Source organism: Protopterus annectens, chromosome 4.part0, assembly GCF_019279795.1.
Source record: "Protopterus annectens isolate FY-2018-M chromosome 4.part0, PAN1.0, whole genome shotgun sequence".
In the NCBI taxonomy this organism is placed as follows: domain Eukaryota; kingdom Metazoa; phylum Chordata; order Ceratodontiformes; family Protopteridae; genus Protopterus; species Protopterus annectens.
The window spans coordinates 589,006,863-589,033,744 of NC_056733.1; the positions used below are offsets into that span (position 1 = coordinate 589,006,863).

The 26,882-nt window shown below is 43.0% G+C and overlaps 1 protein-coding gene across 1 annotated transcript in view; it reads left to right on the plus strand.

The window, feature by feature from the left end:
• Positions 1–26,882, plus strand: part of DHX37 (DEAH-box helicase 37) — a 1,097,190-nt gene that overhangs the window by 714,183 nt on the left and 356,125 nt on the right. Inside the window, exon 21 of the mRNA XM_044068525.1 lies at positions 607–723. Coding sequence (XP_043924460.1) covers positions 607–723 — 117 coding nt within the window. The remainder of the gene's footprint in view (positions 1–606; positions 724–26,882) is intronic.

A 26,882-nucleotide genomic window follows, 5' to 3' on the forward strand; every position in this document is an offset into this window, starting at 1 on the left:
GTAGTTGTTGCCAGAAAATGTTTTTGTTTTTATTCTGCCCTTTTAGTATTGGGATTCTGAAGTACCAGGTAATGAGAGAGAGAGGAATGCTGAGATTCTGTGACTCCAGAAAAGTAAATTTTGCAGAGTACACCAAAAATGTCCTGGGGATGATTTAGAACTACAAGCTTGTTCAGGGGCAAGAAAGGTATGTAGAAGGGGAGAAGAGAGAGAAGGGGAGGATTTAAAGCCTAGGAAAAATGTATGTGCCCAGCCAACTAGTTGCCACAACAGGTAGTCCTGCTGCTGAAGTTAACAAAGATGGATGATGAAGAACTACTGTTATGATAAGGCGATAATTTTTGATTATTTGTAATTGCATATGTATTTTCCATTATTACTGTTGTATATTGAGTCCTTGGAAACAGAAGCAGTCTAATGTGACTGTCTTCTCTCATTGTCATGTCTAGTGAGTGGAAATTTCTGGATTCCCAGGTGGTGAAAAACCTTTTTGTTACCTGAGGGAGAGACCTTGACTAGAATATTAATAATAAAGAACTAAAGTAGAAAACTAAATGTAATTATCCTTCAGTCATTCTCCTTTTGTTTTCTTTCTGCTTTTTGTAGGTGCTGTGGGTGCATGTGAGTATGCTGGATGTACTCCTAAGTTCTGTGAAAGTAATGGACTAAGATACAAAGCCATGGTGGAGATAAGACGTCTGCGAGGACAGCTGACCAATGCTGGTAAGAACCTTTGATTCTCTGGTGTCATCCAGCTGCTTCTGAAAAATCAGAAATAGATTTATGATTGGGAATTCACTGCAAGCCAACATCTACCACCTGGCCTAACTTCTAGAGCTGTGGACATCCCCTGCCTAGACAGGTCTCCTCCCAACACCTTAGAGGTTAATACATACATACTATGCAATCACTCTGTCAACTCTCACATCTAACCAATTACTTGACAGTCACCAAAGGTGAAACTCAAACCTTGTGCCCATCTATCTCTGAGGTTAACACCTTAACCATTATGCCAACCCCCGACTGTCAAACTGATGCTGTGTAGAAAGGAGACAGCAGTCTGTGCCATCATCTGTTCTTTTTGCTGCAATCAAAGCATTCATTTGTTGGTAATTGGCAATCTGCAAACATTTTTCCAGAGAAATAAGTACTGTTTTCAGGAAATTCTTCCCTTATTCTTGTAAAATTGAATGTTTGCAGATTGCCGATTACTGACAAATGAATGCTTTGATTGCAGCAAAAAGAACCGATCCCTGGTCAGCCTCAGTAAGAAGCTAAGATCCCTCATAAAATCCTCCAAAGCTAGTTACGAAAACAAAATTGCCACTGATTTCTAAAGACAACCTCAAAGCATTCTATAGCTATGTCAAGAATCTCAATGGTAACACTCAGATCTGCTCTGAGTTGCAGCACAATGGCACTAAATATACAGAACCAACTGATGTTGCCAACAACCTGGCAGATAGGTTCAATGCTAACTTTACCCCCCCTCTCATCCCCTAAAGGGCCCATCTCTATACTGGAAGAATGCAAAGTTCCTGTAATCACACCTGTACAGGTAAAAACCACACTCTCCAAAGCCAAGAACACAGCATCCATGGGACCTGACAACATCCCTGGCTGCGTTCTACACAAACTGCAGAATGAACTGGCACCCCACCTAAGCACCATGTTCAGTCATAGCCTCACGTCAGGCTTTGTGCCCACTGAATGGCGAACAGCGACAGTTATCCCACTCCACAAAGGGGGTGCCACCACGGACCCTGGAAACTACCGCCCCATTAGCCTAACGAGCCTGGTCTGCAAGGCCATGGAACGTATCGTAATGGATCTTATAAACAAAGTCATTGGTAATCTCCAAACTCTGGACCCCACCCAGTTCGAGTTTGTAAAAGGCAGATCATGTCTCCTAAACCTGATAGACTTTTTTGAAGCAGTCACCAAAGCCGTAGACGAGGGTAAGGTGGTTCACACAGCCTGTGTAAATGTCGCCAAGGTTTTTGACACCATCCCCCACTCTGGAATTATAGATAAACTCACTAAACTAGGTATACATCCCTATGTCACAAAATGGGTTGCCAATTGCCTCACTGACAGAACCCACACTGTGAAAGTAGCAGACTCCAAATCTGACTTCAGACCATTGACAAGTGGTGTCCCACAGGGTTCAGTCGGTCCTCTCTTGTTTGGTATCTACTTTTCTGAAGTACAGGCTAACACAGAAGGTCTTCGGCTAATGAAGTTCGCAGATGACTGCAAACTAGGAGCCATAATTGAAACTCCTAACAATGTGGACATCCTACAAAAGGGCCTCACGGAGACAGATGCCTGGTGTCAAAGCCATGGCCTCAAGCTCAATGCCAAAAAGTACATTGTCATCCCCTTTGGTAAAAAAAATGTACCCATGAGCTACCAAATATGTGGTAGTCTACTTAACACCAAAAGTGCGATAAGACACCTTGGGAGACAGGTGGACAGTAGTCTCTCCTTTGATAATCGCTTTGCCACAGTAGTCAGGAAATCCTTCTCCATGGCACACCTCATCACAAAAGGTTTCTCATCCAGGAATAAAGAGGTCATTGTTCCCCTGTACTCATTACACATTAGACCCATTATAGAGTACAACGTCCCTTTTGGTACATACCTCACAAGACATCTACAACAACTGGAAAGGCTGCAGAAATACCTCACAAAGAGGATTAACGGCTTCAAACAGATGCCCTACGCAGACCGTCTCTAACTCTAGCTTTACTCCATCGTATATCACCTACTCAGAGGCAATCTCTGCCTAACATACAAAGCTATGTCAAACCCAGAGCTGTTGGACATGCTCCACTTAAAGAAATCCCTATCCCTCTGAGCTACACGCTCTAGGGACCTAAACCTTGTCACCACAATAAAGAGAACATGCCGGAGGGATAGATTCTTGTCCCAGTGACTTCCCATACTCTGGAACAAACTACCTATGTATATCAAACAAAGCTCCTCATTAGCACTCTTCAAGAAAAATCTTGATGATTGGATGGGAAATAGGAAATTCACCCCGGGGATCACCTCTGTGGCTCTGCTCGACAGGGGCACAGGAAAGTAATTTTCTTGGGTGGCGAAAGCCAGGGTACCTTTTTGGCTAGGCTTATATAGGCCCTAGGAACAATAGCTTAGTACCTACCTATGAACCTATGTATTGTCTTGTGGGTGAACCACTGATATTTTAGAGTTTTTTCTGTAGTAATGTTATGAATATGTTCTGGATAGCATCTATGGAAAACATTAATTATTATGACTTTGAATGTTTTTCATCTTCACTGCTTTTTGTGTCTGGAGAGGATCTTCCTGTAGATAAGTGTAGTCAGTGCCATTTTTTTAGAAAGAAAATTTTTGCTCACGAGTGTAGTAAAAACGGTGAAGGTCCTTTGAGAGCACAAGATGTTAATCTCTCTAGGCTAGGAGGTGTCTGCTTCCTTTATTTGAAGTTTTTAAAAAGAGAGTCAGGGGAAGTGAAAAAGCCCAGAAAGTGATAAATAGGAAAACAGAGTTGGCATGGTCTCAGACACCCCATCAATCCAACAAGTCTTGTTTCACAGAGGAGACATTTGGTTAGCTGCTTGCTCTGCTGTCTGCAGCACGGACACCTGTCAAAGTCCTTCTGGTGACTGACAATAGTGCCATTTTTAGTCACCTAAGTAGTTAAATCGGTTATGTTATAGCTGGATGTTGGTCCCTCTCTGTCCACTGTAGGCAGACATCTAACACAGGCTGAAGGGGGAATAAATGGGGGTATCCCTTCCATTTTCTGACATCTAGCTCATTGACATCACTTTCGGTTTCCTTTCAATGCAGGCCATACTAGATTTGGATAATTTACTAGGGCTTGGGACACCCGATCTACCACCCAGATTTATCCTGTATGATTTTGGCTATCAAAAATTTGTTGTTGCGTATGTTGCCATGTGATAAATGACTTTCCTTCACCTCACAAAAGCAGAGCCCAGCACCTCTAGTACTTCTGTCCAACTGGAATGGAAGAGCATTTCCTTACTTGAGCCATCATTCAACTGTGAAATCAGCAAGGAAGAATGCAGATGATGTGCTCTGCTTTGGGCTACAGTGCTGACAGTGAGGAGTCTATGTCATCTGAGTGCCTTGAAAGAAGCACTTAACCTGAACAGGTAGAATTTGTAGTGGGGGGGGCGGGGCAAAAATGTCAAACTGCCGCCAGAAGAAAGTAGAGCTTGTGGGCTTAGATGATTCTTATGAGTTTTCATGTTGTTTGAGGATACCTTTGGGACCGTATCTTTGTGGAGTCAGACTCACATTCTCTAGTAACCAGAAAACTGTACTCCTTTTAAGGAAAGGAGGAAAGAAAGCAACATTTGCAGAAAAACCCAACTGTTGATCCTGCCTCCCACATCAGTGGGTGCAGAGGGGTTGCCCTTCTGCAAAAACAAGTTAGAGGTCTTTTTTTATCATTTTGATTCTTGGCATTGCAAGTCCAGACATTTCAATAGACAGCTTAGTTTACCATGAAAGACACTTAGCCTTCAGTTTTGCATATTTCAGGGATACAGGAGGTGCGTGAGACTTCTGAAAGGTCACCACTACTTCAAGTTCATATCCTTGCCCTTTGTTTGCTCCAGTTCTCACTGGGTATTCACTAGGTACTTAGCTCCTGTTTTGCCAGTTTTAAGTTCCAGGTGTTCACATTTACTCCAGCCTAGTACAGGTTCAGTCCTACAGCCTAGTACAGGTTCAGTCCTACCAGCAGCTCTAGGCACACCTGAAATTGAGTATCACCTGCCTTACTAATCTAGAGACCACTCTAACCATGAAAAAATTTGATTTTGTCTTCCTTTAAAGTCAAGAAATTTCTGAGAGGGAATTTGGATACCTTGAAAAGCTGTGTGGCCCTGCACTGAAATCCTTAATCATGGACCTTGAGAAAATACAGAACTTGCCAGACCATCAAGGTCTCATAGCTCTGGTATTGAATTCTGTATTTATTTATTTATTTTGATTGCTGGGTTTTCTGATTGGTTGTGGCTAGTTTTTAAGGGAAGCTTTGAGAGAGAAGCTTTGCAACCATGGTGTAAAATATACAAATTATAAATCATTACAGACAGTTAAGAGTAATTAATACAGCTTGGAACAAAAACAGAGAGGAGTCATACATTGAAGTACCCTAGAGCAATGTTTGACCTTTACCCTGCAGCACTTTTTGAGATATTTTAAAACATTTATTGTATGTTCAGTATTTTTACAATTCAGTATACAGCACAGTATGATAAGCTGTTTTTTTCCTAAGTGTCTTAGCCTGCAGTTGTATAAGCTGAACACGGCATAGGCTGTGCTACTAGAAGTTAAGAAGAAAAATTTGAAGGGTATGTTATTTGCATGCAGAGTTTGGGATGAGGGTATACATGTTGACATCTGTTTTTGTGGTACCTGCGACAAGGCTTCATATGGAAAGTTTCAGTGAGTCTTGAGAAACATCTAAATGAAGTAACTTTACCCTTTGGAAATTACTCCACTTTGATTCCCCTCTGTCTGCAGTGAATTCCTCTGATGGGCAAGCCAAGTGTTATGGGGTCTGGGATAACCTTACCCTCATCCAGAGCTGCTGAACTGTGATCTGACCTTGAGACCCCACACAGGCCATTTCAGCATCATGGGACACAACACCCCAAACCAGTACATCACTGTCAAAGTGATGCTGACATTATTTGTGGGAAAGCTTAAGTAGAAATACAGCAAAGTAAGATGGCTTAAAAATGAAAAGCATTATTGTACATTAGTGATGAGTAAAATGTTAGACTATTACTGATATATAAAATCTTGAATGGTACTTGACATTTGCTAAATGTAGATTTTTGTGTTTAATGCAGTTGGTAGTTAATCTAGATTCATGGAATCATAGATTAGTACTATGGGTTGGAGGGTGGCGTAATGGTTAAGGTGTTTACCTTAGAAGCACAAGGTGCAGGGTTTGATTCTCATAGGGGGTAATTGGCTAGGCTTAAAATGGTGCATGAGGACAGTTAGCCTAGTACTGATCTATGGATCTGTGAATTAAGTAGAGATCGCCTCTTAAGTAGACTAAATGTGACAGAGTATAGCTGGAGTTTTTTAGACAGTCAGCATAGGGCATCTGCTTTAGGCCTGTGATTCTTTTAGTGAGGTATTTCTGTGACCTTTCCAGTTGTTGCAGATGTCTTGAGAGGTACATACCAAACGGGGTGTTGTATTCTATAGTGGGTCTAATGAGGGATGAGTACAGTAGGACAATGACCTCCTTTGTTCTGGATGAAAAGCCCTTAGTGATGAGGTGTGCCACATAGAAAGATTTCCTTACTGTTGTGGTGATGTGGTTATCGTAGGTGAGACCACTGTCCACCTGTGTCCCTGAGTCTCTTATCACACTTTCTGTGTTTAGTGTACTGCCACCTATGTGGTAATTCATGGGTACATGTTTTTTTCCCAAAGGGGATAACTATACATGTCTTGGCATTGAGCTTGAGCCCATGGCTCTGGCACCAAGCATCTGTTTCTGTAAGGCCCTTTTGTAGAATATCCACATCATTTGGGGATTCAGTTATGGCTCTCAATTTGCAGTCATCTGCGAACTTTGTTAGCCAGAGTCCCTTATTGTTGGCCTGTACTTCAGAGAAGTAGATGCCAAACAAGAGCGATCCCAGGACTGAACCCTGAGGTACTCCACTTGTCACTTGTCTGGAGCTAGATTTGGAGTCGGAAAAAATAAACAACCCTTGCAGGTCTTGAACCCAGGACCATGTACACTGTAGTCACAGCAGTTAATAACTAAGTCATCGGAAATCACAAAAAATAAGATACATTCAGTGCCAGAGTGGAATAATTTACTGATCCAGTGTGATAATTTTCATTTTCTTTTACAGTTGTGTGGTATGTATGACTGTAATTGGGAGTAAAGTGGCATTTCTCAAGGATTAAGATAATGTAGTGTGGTAACCTAAGCATTTCTTATCTACTTTGCATGAAAATTAATGATGTGAAGTTGTTAAATCTCGCCGTTTATTCTAACTGATGGGTTCGGAGCCGATCCTCAGCTCCGACACGGCCGATAGCAAAGCTCAAGGTTTGCCAGTAGCTCGAGACCAAGCCCTTTATCCCATGATGCACTGCTGGAATTACCCCAGATCTAGTCTGCCGTGACACAGTTCTCGGTGTTCCAGATAGCTCGGACCAATTTTTGGATAGATTTGTCTATATGCAAGTTTTAAAAACTTTTTTCTTGACTTTCTTGTTAGGATATTATATTCTATATAGTTAGATTTAGATAAGTGCCCTGTGTTGGCTTGCTTTTTTCTATAGAGTTGGCCTAGTAGTTGGCCTTGTATTTAACCACATTCTTAGCAGTAGTAGTTAGATAATTTCTTGAGTGTGTTTTCTCAATTGTTTAAATTTGTCTAAATTTAAAATAGAGATGTCTGATGAGAAAGAGAAGCCTCATCCTAAATCTGGCTTCAAAAAATGTCTGGATTGTGGACAAAAAATGTCAGTTACTGACGGGCATGTTCAGTGTGTTTATTGTCTGGGGGCATTACACCTCCAAGACTCTTGTAGGATCTGTCACTCCTTCTCTTCCAGGGTACTTTTAGAGAGGAGGAGGAAATTGGTGGATAGGGGTTTACTTCAGCACTCCTTCTCGGAAGCACTGGGTGACCAGGATGGTGCTAGTAAATCCTCAAAGTCATCCAAGTCTTCAGGTGACTCCAAAACATCGAAAAAGGCTAAAATAATGGAGGGTGTAGGGTTATCGGTTCCACTGTCCTCGGAACCGAGTGTCCCTTCTGTTCGGAGCCAGCTCACAGCTTTGGAGCTGGTTTCTGAGATTCCCTCATCTCCTCTGCTCCAGTCAGCACCCTCAGTGCACACACTCCTCGAAATCTTCTGTCAGCCTCTCAGATCTGGATATGAACTGGTTGGTGCAGAAGCTTTTATGGGCACCAGGCCTTGCCAAATTGTGGTCGGCTCCGACGCCTTCGTCAGAGCCGAAGACCATTAACCCGGTCTTGACTGTTCCTCCTCTGAGCCGTACTGGACTTTCGGAGTCGGAGGAGCACGATCTGATCGTTGTTGAGCCTGTGGAGCCGAGACCTGCTCCGGTGTTATCGGTTCCATCTACTCGGACGTCCTCGGCACCGACCGGGGACTCTAGGAACCGACATTCTCATGTCGGGTCCGGAGAGGATAGTCGTACTGATTTGTCGGTGCCGACTCTTCCTGTCGGGGCTTTGGCTCGGATGAGCTCGGCTCCTACCTCGGGCTCGGAGCCCATGGCCTTGGTGTGGGAGGATCAGACGGTCCCTTCAGATCCGTCTAACCCTTCTCGTCGGAGCCATGGTGCGTTCGATGACATCAGGAGAGTCCTGTCTCCAAAGACATCATCAGCATCAGGTCTGCCTTCCTCCTCCCCTCAAGCGCCTGAATCCACTCCTGCTTCTACTGGTCAACCCAAGTGTAGAGACCCTGAGCCTCAAGTGGCCCCACAGGATGCCCCCTGCTCTTCTGAGACCTCCCCAGATGCCCCCACTGAGGAGGTACCCAGGAAGAGACTGTGCAAGAGGAGGCACTTACTCCCCACAGGAGTCTTTGACATCTGACACTGACTTGGATGAGTCAGAAGGGTCCCTTCGATCGCCCTCTGAGGATATCTCCTTTGTGGAGATATTAGAGCTCCTTAATCAGAGGGGCGGTTGGCAGTCCAAAAGCCCTACTGAAGACGAGTCAGTGCTCTTGAAGGCTTTCGGGTCTCAGCCTTCCACCTCTTGGGTGTCTCCGCCTTACAATGAGCTCATGGAGCTGATCTCTCATAAGGCATGGGAGTCGCTGGAGGCCATGGAACCTGTCCCTCAGAAGCCAATTAAGTTCATCTCTCTGCCGCAGTAGACAACGCTTTTTTGACTAAGAGAGTGCCTGTTGATGCCATGGTGGTGGTGGCGGCAGCCACCAAAAAGGAAACGTCTGAGACATCCTCATCTATCCATCCTCCTAACAGAGATTCCAGGAACATGGATAGATATGGGAAATGCATGTTTAGTTCAGTGACTTTTTCCCTTTGATCACTGAACTATTTAACCCATTTTACAAGACTACAAAGAGATCTCCTGAAAGAGTTAGGAGATACTCTCCAGGGTACGGTAGCTGCAGGAGTTGCCAACAAAGTTAACACCCAGCTCGCTACCCTAAACTCGATTGTGAACTCTTCCATGCGTCTCATATCTTACTCAGCTGATGGTTTGAGTAGAGCCGCTAGTTCAGGCATTGCTCTGCGTAGACAAGCCTGGATGCGTCTCTGTTCCTTTGCGGAGCCCTTCAAGCCTTCCTTTATCAACACACCATTTGATGGCTCATCTCTGTTTGGGCCCAAGGTAAAGTAAATTCTAACCAGGTGTGAGCAGGAAGGCAAGACTCTGTCTGCCATTGGAGTTTGTTTTTCTACCCCTACTCGACCCTATCCCATGGGCGGAAAGATGTGGTTCCGAAAAGCACAGGCAGCCTTTCAGGACATACGTGGAGAAACCCCCTCTAGAGGCAGAGGAGGGGGTTATAATGGAAGACGCCACCCGTGTGGCAGGGGTTGTCCGCAACAGCAGGGTGACAGAGGCCAGTTCTCTCGTCAGCCCTACCAGTGCTCCTGAAAGGATACCCGGCTGTCCGGCTCTGGAGGCAGTCGGGGGTTGCTTATCTTTGTACCCAGAAGCCTGTGTAACATAACATCCGATACCTGGGTACAAAGCATCATTTCCGGAGGGTATTTCATACTGTTCTCTTCCCCTCCCACTCCTGTCAACAGAATCCCGGATGTTCCACCCAGTCTCAGGGAACAAGCAACTATAGAGGTCTGCAAGTTGCTAGAAAAGAGTCATCCAGCCAGTCCCAGCAGACCAAACTGGATTCGGAACTTACTCAAAATTCTTTTTGGTTCCAAAGAAAACAGGGGACTGGAGACCTATCTTGGACCTCAGCAGACACAGCCAACTGACTCACAGACAGAACCCACACTGTGTAAGTAGCAGACTTCAAATCTGACTTCAGACCAGTGACAAGTGGAGTAACACAGGGTTCAGTCCTGGGTCCTCTCCTGTTTGGTATCTATTTCTCTGAAGTACAGGCTAACACAGAAGGTCTTTGGCTAACAAAGTTTGCAGATGACTGCAAACTAGGAGCCATTATCGAAACTCTTAACGATATGGACATACTACAAAGGGCCTTACTGAGACAGATGCCTGGTGTCAAAGTCATGGCCTGAAGCTCAATGCCAAAAAGTGTATTGTCATCCCTTTTGGTAAAAACTCTGTACCCATGAACTACCACATAGCTGGTAGTCTACTTAACGCCGAAAATGTGATGAGACCTTGGGACACAGGTGGACAGTAGTCTCTCCTTTGATAATCACATCGCCACAGTGGTCAGGAAATCCTTCTACGTGGCTCACCTCATCACAAAAGGTTTCTCATCCAGAAAAAAAGAGGTCATTGTTTCCCTCTACTCATCACTCATTAGACCCATTATAGAGTACAACGCCCCTTTTGGTATGTACCTCACAAGACATCTACAACAACTGGAAAGGCCACAGAAATACCTCACAAAGAGGATTACTGGCTTGAAACAGATGCCCTATGCAGAATGTTTCAAAAAACTCCAGCTTTACTCCATCGCATATTGCCTACTCAAAGGCGATCTCTGCCAAACATACAAAGCTATGTCAAACCCAGAGCTGTTGGACATGCTCCACTTAAAGAAATCCCAAGCCCTCCGAGCTACACACTCTAGGGACCTAAACCTTGTCACCACAATAAACAGAACATGCCGGAGGGATAGATTCCTGTCCCAGACACTTCCCATACTCTGGAACAGACTACCTATTTATGTCAAACAGAGCTCCTCATTAGCACTCTTCAAGAAAAAGCTTGATGATTGGATGGGAAATAGGAAATTCACCCCAGGGATAACTTCTGTGGCTCTGCTCGACAGGGGCACAGGAAAATAATTTTCTTGAGTGGCGAAAGCCAGGGTACATTTTTGGCTAGGCTTATATAGGCCCTAGGGCCAATAGCCTAGTACCTACCTATGAACCTATTTGTAAAAAAAGAGAAGTTCCGAATGGTCACACTTCAGGCCATTCTTCCCTTTCTAGAGAAAGGTGATTGGATGTGCTCCATCGATCTCAAGGATGCATACTACCATATAAAGATGGACGACACTCCAGAGATCACCTGCATTTCCGGCTGGGAGCAAATCACTACCAGTTGCGAGCCCTACCCTTTAGTCTCACTACAGCCCCCAGAGTGTTCACCAAATGCATGGCAGTGGTCATGGCTCACCTGAGGCATCTAGGATTTCAGGTGTTTCCATATCTAGACGATTGGCTCCTCACCGCTACCACCAGGCATCAATTGATTCAGGCAACACAATCTACTCTGACACTCTGCCACCACTTAGGCATTACAGTCAACTTCGAAAAGTCTGCCTTGTCGCCATCACAGCATACCATCTTTATAGGAGCAGAGTTAGATACCTCAACCACCACTCTACATCTTCCAGTCGAAAGGGTCGCACTTCTTCGCCAACACGTCAGCTCATTGGTGTCCAAGAACAGAGCTACAGCCGCAGAGGTCTTGAAGGTACTAGGTTTGATGGCGGCAGCAATTCTAGCCATTCCACTCGCAAGGATGTATATGCAAATTTTTCAGTGGCTCCTGCTTGCTCAATGGTCTTACCAGAAATTGCCACTGAACCGTATGATTCTCATCACAAACTCTTGCAAGAGGGACCTTCGGTGGTGGTTGACATCTCTTCATGTCACAATAGGAAGACCCTTTGTGCCCCCCCCCCCCAGTAGCCACTGTGACCACAGACGCTTCCCTGATAGGGTGGGGGGGCATTTTCAGGGAAAGACTGCCCAAGGCACATGAACAGATCAAGAGTCACATCTGCATATCAATGTTCTGGAGTTGAGAGCAGTACTTGCAGGAGACTCTTCCTCTAGGGACAATTGCAATTCAGACAGACAACATGTCAGTGGTCGGTCTGGTACCTGAACAAACAAGGCAGAACCAAGTCTTATCCCCTTTGTCGAGAAGCACTCAGGGTATGGCAATGGGCTGTGTCATCCCAGCATTTTCTGTTAGCAATGCACATCCCGGGAAAATCCAACGTGATAGCGGACAAGCTGAGCAGGGCAATCATGTTGCCTCATGAGTGGTCTCTCAACCAACACGTTGCGGACATGATTTTCCACAAATGGGGCCAGCCTTGTAGCGATCTCTTTACCAGTCACATCAGTACCAAATGCAGAAGCTACTTTGCTCTAATACCACCCCCGGGACATCCCCCGAGAGATGCACTTGTACACGATTGGCCTCCAGGTCTCCTATATGCATTCCCTCCAATTCCATTGCTACTCAGGTTTTTACAGAAAGCAAAGTCACTGGGAAGGACTGTTATCCTTATAGCCCCCCATTGGCCTCGACAGATTTGGTTCCCTTTTCTTCACCATCATCTGCTGGAGGATCTATGGATCCTGGACCCAGTTCCAGACCTCCTGACACACCCGTCAGGGGACCTCCATCCTTCAGTGCAGTCTCTAAAGCTGACTGCTTGGCTGATCCACTTCCCCAAATAGCCAGGTTTCATTCACTCTCAGATGACACAAGACAAATTCTATTGTCTTCTCATAAGCCATCCACCAGAAAACTATATCGCAGTAAGTGGAAAAGGTTCTCCATTTGGGCCAGTATACAAAAAATTGACCCTTTCTGAGCTCCTTTGTCGTCCATTTTAGAGTTTTTAACAATGATTTTTAAAGAAGGAGCAGCAGCTGTCACAGTTCTGGTTCAGTTAGCCACCATATCTAATTTCTGCCTTGGATTGGATGGGTTAAATATTATGGCCCATAAGTTATCTAAGGTTTTTCTTAAAGGTGTTTTTCACATGAGACCTCCTGTCAAAATCCCTTATTCCAGCTGGAATTTGAATTTTATGCTATCTCAAATAATTCTTCCCCCCTTCGAACCAGCATTATCTTGTGATCTCAAATTTTTGCCCTGGAAAACTATTTTTCTAGTGGCCATTACTTCTGCCCGCAGAGTGTCAGAACTTCAAGCATTATCTGTCAGACCTCCTTATATGATTTTCCATGCTGATAGAGTATCTCTCAGAACAAACCCCTCCTTTTTGCCTAAAGTCTGTTCTGAGTCTAATATCAATCAGGTCATTGAGTTACCGGTCTTTTTTCCCCAACCATTCCAACAAATTGGAATACATGCTGCACAAATTGACGTGCACAGACAGCTCAGATTTTATCTTGATAAAACTAAGGATATTAGAAAATTAGATCAACTCTTTGTATCCTTTTCGGAGGCCAGAAGTGGTAGACCAGTGGCTAAAACAACCCTTTCAAAATGGTTATCGGATTGTATCTCATTTGTTCATGCAAAAGTACTCCTGTGAGCCACCCAAGATTGCGGGTGCTAAGGACGCTACCCATCATTGAGAATAAACGACGAGATTTAACAACTTCACATAAAGAAGTTATGTACTCACCATAACGTTCCATGCGAGTTGTTTCTCGCCTTTATTCTCACGTCCATCCCTCCATCCCACTCCTGGCTGACAGTTGACCTAGAGGCTAGTATCATCCTGGTTGTTCAATACTTCTTCTTCCTTCTTGGGGAGTGCACCCCTTACAGGGGCATATATATACACGCACCAAACAAGATCTGAGGTAATTCCAGCAGTGCATCATGGGATAAGGGCTTGGTCTCAAGCTGCTGGCAAACATTGAGCTTTGCTATCGGCCGTGTTGGAGCTGGGAAGATCGGCTCCAACCCATCAGTGAGAATAAAGGCGAGATAAACAAATCACATGGAACGTTATGGTGAGTACATAACTTCTTTATATGCAGGGTTGTATAGAGTAAGCCAGCCATATTTAATTGGTGTCATATGGTTGGTTCTAGTGATAGTGATACTTTTAAGTGGTGTGCCAAATAGTTGTTCCAGTCAACCTGCATGAGGAAAATACTTTGATGGCTAGTCTGATAGATGTGAGTATGTATCATAGCATTAAAATGACTGGTTCAAAAATGTTTGGTCATCATAGCATAAGTGCTTTTCTCCCCACGTTCCCACTGTAACTGGACTTTGCCCAGTAAGGCAACACAGCTAACAAAAATAAATGGAACTTGAGTGAATAATTCCCTTTAAGTTTCCAGGAGCTGGCTGTCATGGTAGTGTGAGGATCTTCTTCTTTCGGCTTTTCCCGGTTAGGGGTTGCCACAGCGGATCATCTAACTGCTCATGATTGGCAGTGGAGTTTTACAGTGTCGAGTTACCAGCCCGGCACCCAACCTTCCACAGAAGGCATTCAGACACACACACACACACACACACACACACACACACACACACACACACACACACACACACACACACACACACACACACACCTAAGGCTGGGGACTTTCTCCAGGAAGCAGAACAAGCTATGCTTTTTTTTCAGCTCTACTACTTGTTTTGCATACCCATTGGGTGTAAATAAGTTAGAGGTCTCAGTGTGTGATTTCAATATTCCAGCTTCTAAAACATGTTAAAAGGCAGAAAGCTTTGCAATACGTGAGACTCTCAAGGTAAAATAAGAATGCACAGACATAAACAAATAGAGAAGCATATTAAATGGTTAACAGAAAGACTGCACTGTACTGAAACTGTAGGGGAGTCCCACCCAACCACCTCCTATGTTAGCAGTGCATAGACAAAGCATTAGAATAATAATCATATAGTAAATTATCTGCAAATTTTCCTGAAAAATAAAACAGTAGTTAAAAAAGCATGAACAAAGTTTTCTGCAGCATTAACTTAGTAGTGACATTAATTTATTCTTCAAAATGTGTTTTCATCTTTTTAAGAATTGGTATTCACGAACATAGTCTGCAATGCATAAGCCTGGTACACTGAATAAAATCCCATTCCACAGTCTTGTGTAGTTTGCAAACCCTTGAGAAATTCAGACCAGGTCAGGAAGGACTGCCTCTTACTACAAACACCTAGGTGCCAGTGTCCACTGTGTCACTAGGGCCTTCCAGTCCCTTTACCCTGAGTACACGTATGACCTGGTCATTGAACACACAGGAGTGAATATCTTGATACACCTCCTTGGATCATATGAAGAGGGTCATGATAGAGCTCTCAGAATATGCAAATAATATTGGTGTGAAACTAATCATTTTTTAAAAACCTTTATTGAATTGCCATGTAAGACATAGGCAAACATACATTTATATAAAAGAAAATGAACCATATTAACATGTTCCCAGTTACAAACATTAGACATCAGATATATGCTTTTGTATAATTATCATCAATCCAACATTACATAAATTAATCAGTTCCTGCCTTCCCTTAAACCTCATTCCTCCTCCAAAACCATTATTCTGCATGTAGACATAGTAGTTATGTTCTTGGCCTAATTTAACTCATACTCCTATGTTTACCTTGTATTGATTATGCTGCATGCTTGTTCCTTTGAATGTTCTACCTTGTAAAAGCTTAATTTTTTAACAATGTATACGTTTTCTGTGGTACTTTTTCTGTGTAATAGATTACATAATTTTGTTTATTTTTTTCTCCGAATGTTTAACCTTGTAGTAACACTTATCTATTTGCATTGTATATGTTTTCTGTGGAGCTTTTCTCCCCGGGCCCCCATGGAAAATGGGCTCTTCTTGGCCCAGTGGGCTTTCCCAGTAAACAAATGCCAGTAAATTAATAAATGTATTGTTCCCACAGTTTTTATTTTTATTGGTTTAGCTGTTTGTGCCATTCAAAGGGAATCAATATTATTTTTGTATATTGGCTAGAACTTTTTCTTTGCCATAGTGCTTGCTTAGGCTAGGTAACTCTCCTCAAATTACATACATAGCTAGACAAAATCAAGACTCTAGAAAGGTAACAGTGCTCAATAGTATAGGACTAGACTAGAAGTTGCACTCCTTGCTTGCATTCTAAGCTCTTGAAAATATAGATATCTGCATGGTTACTGAAACAAGGTTTCAGGCTAGAGATGGCCCTCCCGCAATGCAGGTTTCAATACCAAGCACTCTTTCAGACCCAGTTTTGAAGATGACATTGTTATTGGAGTGGGTTTGTCCATATTCGGAAAAAGCCAGTTTACCGTCAAATTTGTAAGGCAGAATATTGACTTTGAACTCCTCCATATCCTTCTCACAGTAAACAAAACTCTACACCATATCATGGCTAGCTACTGTAACTCCTGCACATCGTTTGCAGCCCATGGGGCATACCTAAACAAACTGACATCCCTCCCTATTGAACCTGGCACTGTTGTCTTTGGAGACTTTGTCTGCCCTTACATTAATTGACAAACCTAAACTACCAAAATAAGTATGCATAAAGATTCCTTGACTTCATAATGCAAGCACGTTAGACCATCTAGTTGAAATCCCAACTAGGGGTTCAAAAATATTTTATCTGGCACTCCCTGGTATATCCCCCCACCTACAGTTACCACATCACTGATGAAGTCTGACAACTACCTGTTCAGTAATGCTCCCTATGAGGGGGTGAAACCTAAATTGCAAGAAATCCCTATTGTCTTTAGAAACTACTGTAAGGCAAACATACTCAAGCTAATACGTGACATAATGAAATTTGAGTAAACTTTTCACCTTGATGATCCCATTTCACACATTTCCACATATGTAGATAATTTCTTTGCCTAATTCTAAATATTCTCTGAGAAATTGTTCCCCGTAAGACACAAATACATTGCTAAATTGAGGAATAAACCCTAATGGTGGAACCCTAGTGTAAACAAACCATACAATAAAAGGAAGAAACTAGAAGCCCATAATAGCAAATGTAATACCCAATCCTCTAGAGGAGAACTCAGATTATGAACTGAAAATTGTCACTTATGCAAAGGTCAACCACAGAGTGTTCTTCAGCTATGTCAGAAATCTTAGAAGTGATGCCCGGCATTGCATGGTGCTAATATATAACGAGACATACTCATCCCCTGAGGACATAGCCGGTATATTAGAGGACATATTGAGCTAAAACCTTATGCCCCTAACTTTCCCCAACATATCAGCATACCTACACCACCCTCTCTGTCACAGCAAGTCTTGAGTGCTCTGTCGTATGCCAAAAACAGTAACTTCATACGTCTTAATAATTTACTAGTCTGCATTCTTGTCTGCACCAGACACCAGATTTCATTGACTGTCTTCTAAGCCTTTGCAACCCCAGCATCTTTTCTGAGTTGTACCAGTAGCATGGAGAACTGCTGAAGTCATTCATTGTCACTAGGGAGAACCCACTACTGACCCTGGAAACTATGTAGACATATAAGCCTTACCAACCTTTTCTGTAAAGCTATGAAACTTATTAACAAGGACATAGGCAATCTACAAGGCCTGGCCTCAAGCAAGTTTGGGCATGTAAAAGGCATGTTGTGACTCATGAGCCTGGTGAATGATTTTGAGCAAGTCATTGATGCGGTAAATGTAGGCAAATCAGTTCATGCTGCCTGCCTGGACCAGGCTGAGGTTTATGATACCATCCTATATTCTGACACTGTAGGTAAGCTAATCAAACTGAATGTAAACCCCTTTTTTCCTGCTATATTGCAAACTGGCTCACTGATAAAACCCAGTCTATTAGTGTTTGAGGCACCCTGTTATTGAAAACAGCAGTTTCCCATGGAGATCTGTCCTAGGACCACTTCTCTTTGTATTTACTTCTCTGATGTCAAGGCCAACATCAAGGGCCAGTGACCGACCAAGTTTGCAAATGACTGTAAACTCAGTGCTCTTGTAAACTTCCCATCTGACTTCCAGATTCTCCAGGAGGACCTTCTGTGCAGTAACACATGGTACCTGGACTACTGCCTTAAACTAAATGCTAGGAAATGCACCATTGCATCCTTTTGTAAACCTGGGCATCCATACACTTACTACATAAGTGATACCCTGCTTTAAAACTGACACTGTCATTAGGGATCCAGGCACTTTCTTTGTCGATGAATTATGCTTTGATCGCAGTGTATCCATTGTTGTTAAGAAATACTTTTATCTAGCCAGACTGATCATCGGGGGTGGGGTGCATCTTCTATGTCAAAGGAAGTTTTGTGTCCCTCTCTGTTCCTCCGTTAGCAGACCCTTAATGGAGTCTAATGACTCCTTTAATATGTATTTGTGTTAAGCATGTCACTCAGCTTGGGAGACTGCAAAGGCAATCAAGGGCATGTCTCTCTTGTGCTATACAGACTCCCTTAAATCACTCACTGCAGACTTGCTCTTTCTCTCGTTTCCTGCAGACTCTTGAAAGGGAAACACTGTCTAGCCTACAGTTCCTCAAAGGATCCAGTTCTGTTCAACCTCCTGCACATCCACAAAACAAAACCCAAAACACCCACTCTAGATTTAAATTTCCACCAACAAATAAGAAGGACCTGCTGATGTGTGAGCTCTGTCTCCCATTTATGTTGACTTGCTGCAGCCATTTTGCAGTGAAACAAATTACGCTGGGTAGTCTCTTTTTAATTTTTTTGTGGCTGTCTAATCTCGTTTCCTTATCAGAACAACAGGGAGAGAGAATTTGGTATTATTTTCTGTTCTGTCTCTTTCCCTTTTATGAGACAGATGTGTTTTTTTTTCCAGGTTGTAAATAACTAGTATGTGATTATGTTGGCTCTGTATCATGGGCTGCAGTTAGTTTAAAAGCACTTGCTTCTCAAGTGGACACTTTTTTTTTGGGGGGGGGGGGGTATCAGTTCAGTGAGTGTTTGCCGTGTAAATAGAATTACTTTTTATGAAATATTGTATACAAGACTTTATTTTATGTAATTATAGATTTCTGTTAGCAGTTATTTAGGTAAATTCTCCTGTACAGAAAATTGCAATGTGATGTAGTAGAACTGTTAATATAGTCAGAACAGTCATCAGTTAATTTGTTAGTTTTTTCCTGTTATTGAAATTTGATAATGTAGCATATATTGATTTTTATGTTTTAGGATTTTGTTTTATTTACTTAATTAAGTTTTACTACCAAGTTGTCATGTATAGAGATTATCCAGTATTACAAATAGAAATGTTAAGTTCAAGCTTCTTTGAAGATTTATTAAGTAATGGTTATTTATCACAATTCAAGGAGGTTGGTTGTACTTAAAGATGGAGTGACTTCATATGTGTGTAACAGTTGCACAAGGCTTAACAAAATGGGTTTTATTGTATACAGTAAATCTCTCGGTAAGCAAGCTGATTGTACATGTAACAGCTGGACTGGTATTAAGACAGTAGTAGATGTGTAAAACATTGGAAAGTAAATATTACAACAGTTGCTTAAGGTCGCTGTGTATACATATTTGATGCTTTGACCTGATTTGATTTGACCTTGCTTCCAATTCTTCCGCTCTCTCTCTAGCATTCTTCCGTTCTCTCTCTAGCATCACTATACCTATCACTCTCCAAAACTTTAGAAATGACCATGAATCGAAAATATAGTGATGCTAGAGAGAGAACGGAAGAATTGGAAGCAAGGTGGATCATTATGCTGAGGGCTACCTGTGGGCATGGTTTGAATGAGAATATTCCAATGAAATCAGCTTTAAAGAAAAGGAGATTACACAGGTAGAGGAACACATCAAATATGTATATTTCTACATCAAAAATATTTTTTGATATACATGTTTACATTTTTATATATTTATATATTTATATGCATACATTAGTTTATTTTTATTTATTTTTATATATATATATATATATTTTATGTGAATGCTTTATGTGCATACATTAAGTGTATTTATTTTCATGATTATATTGTTGATGAATTATATGCAGTTTTTAGATGAATTTACTGTGTTTAATGAATTTTAAAGGTAGTTTACCTTTAAGATGAATTGGTCATGTGTTTTAGCAGAGTACTTAAGCAGGTGGGAGTGTGACTATTTTCAAACACCTGAAGAAGCAGTAGTGAAAGCGCTTGTGTTGTCTGAATAAAGCAGTGCTGGTTTTACTGAAGTGGAGTTATCCTTGCCTTTGCCGATGTATTTTTGAAGTTGGAACTGAGAAATGAAATTGAAGCGAGTTGGATATACTATAGCCTGCCTCCTGGAGATATTTTCTTAAGACTTTTAATATATCAGTTTTTACGATTGTATTGTATTATAGATCTACAAGTATGGCCACTGAAAAACACTAGGAATTTTTGAACATATAAGGCAATGTAATCAATTATAGAAATTATATAATTTTATTTGGAGGTTTTAGTTGTCCTCGCGTTGAAAGGAGTAACTCGCTGAGTAGTAATTGTTATGCTAAGGAATGGTGTTACTGCTAGCGTTAATCAGCACTTTCCTAAAGTGGTCATCACTGGCGGCCCATGCATCACATTGGCACAGGTACCATTCACTGTTCCACACACATTCAGACACATGGGCATATTCTCGTACCTGTCAGCAGCCCTTAATTTTACCAAACATGCCTGATTTTATGTATTTGTGCCCTGTCCTAGGCCCCTGCTTAAACCCTGACTAACCCAACCCAACAACTTGGTCTTTCACTGCTTAACTGATTATTAGCAAGCCAGTCATTCTGTTGATGTAATGGGTTAAGTCATAATGTACAGTTTTGCCTGCCGAGTTAAACCTTTTGTATACTGTAGTGTTTTCCTTTTGTGCTAAACATTTGTGAAATTGTTGTTTATATTCTTTTCTCGCTCTGTTAACCTTTAGCATGTGCCAACATATTCCCTACTGTGTTATACCTTCTGAATTAATGTATCTACATTCATGTTCTTCGTGTTTCACTGTTGCAGTCATAACTGTAGGGTGCTCCTGCCGGCAGGCAGCCCGAGGTCGGCCAGAATCCCAAAGTCTGGGTCCGGCGTCGGCTGTACAAGCTAGTACCCTGACGTCAGTACGCTCTGGTACATAGCCCTCAGCCGACGCCATCTTCTCCAGTCTTTCTTGCCGTGTGGTGGAAAGCAGCTCGCAAGTCATTGGTTGGCGATTTTCGAACAGCGTATTTTGTTGTTGTCGGTCCGAAGTTCTTACTTCTCTTCTCAAAGCTAAGTACCCCGTTGGGGAATCTTTTTCTTGTTCCTCCGATGTCAGAAAAAGTTAATAATTGTATAAAGTGTGGGAAACAAATACCTCATAAAGATTTCCACTCTTACTGTCTACCTTGCTTAGGCCCTGACCACGACGTTTCTTGTTGTCGGTTCTGTGCCAGGTTCAATTCTCATACTATCAAGCGCAGGTACGACTGGGCTCTAAATTATTCTGGCAGACGCTTCAATTATAGAATGTCGTCGGACACTACCGGAATTCAAAAGAAGCGCAAAGACAAAGACAGGCCTCCGAGGTCCAAACAGGACTCGTTGCAGCTGGAGCCAGCGTCCGGTTCGGCTGTCGTCAGTGAGGCGCTTTTGCAGCCCCTGTCGTCCGCCACTTCTGAACCGATGGCCGATACGGACTCCCATGGGGAGCCATCAAGGCCTACTATTTTAACTGCTGCAGGACCTTCGGACGTCGCTCCCTCAGATGGGTCCGGAACCGCTGTGCAGGTACCGGCTTCTGAGGGGGGTTTCAGGCCTACTCACATCACTATTTCAAAGGCAAAGACAAAGACTCCTGTTAAGTCTAAAGTTCCTGCTCAAGCTACTACTGAATCTACTCCCAGGACACAGAAGCAATTATTAAAGATGGCTGAAGATTTACTTACAATGATTAGGGGTTCTCACCCCCCACCTGAGAAAAGGCCTCGACATGATGTTCCTCTGGATTCCTCTGACCAGGCTTCTGTGTCTTCTGTCTCTTCCTCTGAATAGGAATATTCTTTTCCTCCTTATGAGGCTTCGGATGCTGAGGACTCCTTGCCCTCTGCCTCTCCGCCTGAAGATTTCTCTTTTGGGGAAACCTTGCATGAGATGAGGGAACATTTTCATTGGGAAGGTCAGGAGTATTCTGCTTCCAAGAAGAGGCTTAGAGAATTCCTTCTTCTTCCTCAGCATAGGCCTTTAGCTATCCCTCCTGTTCTTGACATTGTGGATGATGGTTTTTCTGAGGCTAATTTGAATCCTGATTCCATGCCTCCTGCTCCTTCTAAGCCTGATAGATTTGACAGGGTTCCTGACTCTCATTTATTCTTATTTAAGAACCCTTCTGCGGATCCTGAAACTATTTCTCAGGGCTCTAAGGCTGCTAAGGTTGCTACTTCTAAAAATCCTATTCCCTCTGAGAAGGATTCTCGTGCTTTAGACAGGTGGGGAAAAAAGGTATATACTTCTGCTACCCTGTCTGTAAGGGCTTTAAATTGCCAGTTTCATATGTTTAAGTATCAGCAATTTCTTTTGTCTGTTTTAAAGCAAAAGCTTGCTTCCCTTCCTGCATGTGCAGAGGATAAGGAACTTCAGGATGTATTGCATGCAACTGAACAAGTGAACAAACATAGTTTGCATTGTGGTTTTGATGCTTTGGATGCTTCTTGCAGGGCTGCAGCTTCTGGTACTGTTATCAGGAGACATGCCTGGCTTCGTGAACAAAGTTTACCTGAACAGGTTAAGGCTAAGTTGTTAGATGCCCCTGTTCAACATGATGTTCTTTTTGGATCTAAGGCTGAGGAGGTTATTAAAAAGATGGAAGAAAAGGCAAAATCTATGCAAACTGTAAAAGATGTCTTGCAAGTTCAGCATCCTAGATTTTCCAGGAATTGGCCCTCCAAAAATTGGTCCTTTCCCACGTCTGACAGGCCTCAAAGGGGAAGATATAGACGCTTCAGAGGTCGTGGTCAAGCTCAGGCCTCTTACAGATCTAGACAATGGACTGCTTCTTCACCTAGAAGGGGAGAAGACAGATCCCAATCTCAAAGAAAGCAAACTCAATGACTCTCTCGGTTGGGCTACAGGACCCCTTCACCTGGATGCCCCTCTCGGAGGAAAACTGTCTCTTTTTTACAGAAATTGGACTCATATTACCCAAGACAGATGGGTATTGGACGTGATTTTAAAAGACTACAAATTCCACTTTCATACTCTGCCAAGGGCTTACGGTTGGCCAGATCTGCCAAAACATCAATGGTCAGAGGCCTTAAATCAAGTGGATGCTCTTCTGGCCATGAGAGCCATAGAGCCTGTTCCACTCTCAGAGATGGGAAAAGGTTTTTATTCAAGACTGTTTCTGGTTCCAAGAAAACAAAGCTCTTGGAGACCTATTCTGGACCTTTCTGTGTTAAACACCTTTTTGGAAATTCCAAAATTCAAGATGCTTACTCTGCAGCAACTAATTCCAATGCTCTCTCAGGACGCCTGGATGGTGACATTGGACTTAAAGGAAGCCTATTTACACATTCCCATCAGGCAGGAACGCAGGAAATTCCTCAGATTCAAGGCAGGTTCGAGACAGTTTCAATTCTCTGTACTGCCCTTTGGTTTATCTACTGCGCCCAGAGTCTTTACCAAGTGCCTGGCACCAGTAGTGGCTTATTGCAGACTTCAGGGGATTCAGATTTACCCTTATTTGGACGACTGCCTTATTCAGGCAGACAGCAAGGATCTTCTACTTCAACATCTGGAATTTGTTTAACGTCTTCTCCTCCTACTGGGATTCTCAGTGAACACAAAAAAGTCACATTTGATCCCTTCTCAACAAATGGTATTCTTGGGAGCCCTCTTAAATACAACCTTACAAAGGGCCTTCCTCACTCCAGAAAAACAAACACAGCTGGCTTCAATTTTCAACACCTTGGCAACTCTATCTCAGCTCACTGCAAGGAAATTCCTGCAGGCTCTGGGCTACATGGCTTCCTGCATTCTGTTGATTCCAAATGCAAGGCTTCATATGAGAAAGCTTCAATGGTATCTGAAAAGTGTATGGTCACAGCATTACCACGATCTGGACATTCTGATTCCTCTGATCCCCTGCCTCCGGAAGGAGTTCCACTGGTGGTCCAGGGTGTGTGCTTTAAATGAAGGAAAGCCTTTTCGTCTACCTCAACCTTCTCAAATCATAACCACGGACGCCTCGGATTATGCTTGGGGAGCACACTTTCTAGACAATTGCCAGCAGGGAACCTGGACAAAGGACCATCTTCACTGGCACATCAATTTGAAGGAAATGTTGGCAGTTCAAAATGCTCTTCTAGCCTTCAAGAACTTTTTGCAACCAGGGCCTCTGCTAATTCGCACAGACAACACCACAGTCATGTGGTACATAAACAAGCAGGGGGGTTCTCATTCGTACCCCCTTTGCAGACTAACTATGGCTTTATGGGACACAGCTCTAAATCTGAATCTACATCTCCAGGCTCAATTCATTCCAGGAGAACAGAATCTCTTAGCAGACAGCCTGAGCAGAAACATTTCAGATCCTCACGAATGGATGCTAGACACCAACTTATTCAACAGGATAACTGCAGTTTGGGGATGTCCCCAGATAGATCTGTTTGCATCCCACCTCAATCATCAGCTGCCTCGCTTTTGCACCAGGTCCTTCCACAAAACAGCTTGGAAAGTGGATGCCCTGTACTTCAGCTGGAGAAGCCTTTTGGGATATGCCTTCCCTCCTCTTCCTCTACTACCTCGGGTATTACTGAAGATAAAACAGGACAAGCCCAAGTTCCTTATCTTGATTGCTCCAAATTGGCCTTGACAGTTTTGGTATCCAACTTTAAAGCACCTGTTCTTGGAACCTCCTTGGATTCTCCCTCTGAACCCTTCTCTTCTGTCCCAGCATCAGGGTCAGTTACTACATTCCAATCTCAAGACCCTTTGCCTGGCAGCTTGGCTCTTCAAAGGAATTTGATTTCTTCTAGTCTTCCCAAACAAGTTTTGGATGTTCTTCTGGAAGCTAGACGGCCTAGCACTAGGAAATCCTATGCCTCTAAATGGAAGAGGTTTTGTATTTGGATGCAGGACCGAGGCTCGGACCCTCTGGTGCCTGATCTCTCTTCTATTTTGCTTTACCTTTCGGATCTTTTGTCTAAAGGACTTTCCTTTTCTTCCATTAAGATTCATGCTTCGGCTATTTCTGCTCATTTCAATTCTGATCCTCCTGTTTTTTCTCATCCTTTGGTGAGACAATTCTTGAGAGGGGCTAAGAATTTGCGGCCTCCCAGTACCCCTCCTGTTCCTGCTTGGGATCTTAATTATGTTTTAGAAAAACTTACTTTGCCTCCTTTTGAGCCTGCTGCATCTTCAGATATTAAGTTTTTATCTTGGAAGACAGTTCTTTTGTTAGCATTGACTTCTGCCAGAAGGGTCTCAGAGTTGCAAGCTCTCATGGCTGTGGAACCATACCTTATTTTCCACCAGGACAGAGTATCCTTGAGGACCAATCCTACTTTCATGCCTAAGGTGATTTCGAAAGTGGCTTTAAATCAGACAATTCACCTTCCTACTTTCTTTCCTAATCCTCAAAATAAAGGGGAAAGGATTTTGCATTCATTGGATGTGCACAGACAGTTACGATTTTACCTGGACAAGACTAAAGAGTTCAGAAAATCTAATCAATTGTTTTGTTTCTTTTGCCTCCAGTTCTCTTGGAAAACCTATTTCAAAACAAACTATTTCCAAATGGATTGCTTATGGAATCAGATTTTGTTACACTCATCATGGGAAACAGTTTCCAGGTACTGTGAGAAGTCATTCTACTAGAGCAGCTGCCACTTCTACAGCTTTTCTCAGAGGAGTTCCTACCAAGAATATCTTGGAAGCTGCCACTTGGAGTTCTGTGCATACTTTTTCCAAGCACTACAATCTCCCTCTGTATTCTAAGACCAGGGCAGGCTTTGTCTCTGCTGTTTTGCAGGGTCTTCTTGCTGCCCCTTCTTCTGTCTAAGCCTCCTCCCCTTTTTCACTGCTTTGGGAGGCTTTGCCTCTGCTGTTTTGCAGGGTCTTCTTGCTGCCCCTTCTTCTGTCTAAGCCTCCTCCCCTTTTTCACTGCTTTGGGATTCCACCCTACAGTTATGACTGCAACAGTGAAACACGAAGAACATAGTACAGTTGTGTACACCTACCATAAATATAGATGTTCGAGTGTCTTCACTGTTGCAGTCGGTGTTTCCCTCCCTCGTATCCCCTCTTTTACTCTTTTGTGGTGTATTTGTGTTTCCTTGTTGGATTCGTTTTTGATTTATTGGGGACTTCTGACATCTAGGGCAAGAAAGGCTGGAGAAGATGGCATCGGCTGAGGGCTATGTACCAGAGCGTACTGACGTCAGGGTACTAGCTTGTACAGCCGACGCCGGACCCAGACTTTGGGATTCTGGCCGACCTCGGGCTGCCTGCAGGCAGGAGCACCCTACAGTTATGACTGCAACAGTGAAGACACTCGAACATCTACATTTATGGTAGGTGTACACAACTGTACTTTTTTGCTCTGTTTTAATATTATTGTACTGTTATTACTTTTGTGGAGCTTGTCTCCCTGGGCCTCCGCTGAAAATGGACATGTATCCAGTCGGACTATCCCGGTCAACAAATGTAAAATAAAATAAATAAATAACAGGCAGTTACAGTCAGTAATGCCAGGTATTAGAGTTTTATACATCTTGTTGTTCAGAAGCTGTTTCATGATACAAAACCTGTTATTTTAACTTTTTTAAGTGACTTAGAATAATATTTAAAAGTGCTCCTGGTGTCTAGTGTTCCACTGCAGTAATGCAGCCTTTGCTTGTTAGTTTTTAAGGAGCTAAGAGAGATCTGGCAATGCCCCCACAGATACCCAGACTCACCATTTACGAGACATCCCCCAACCCAGCCGCAGTCATGAACACACACACACACACACACACACACACACACACACACACACACACACAC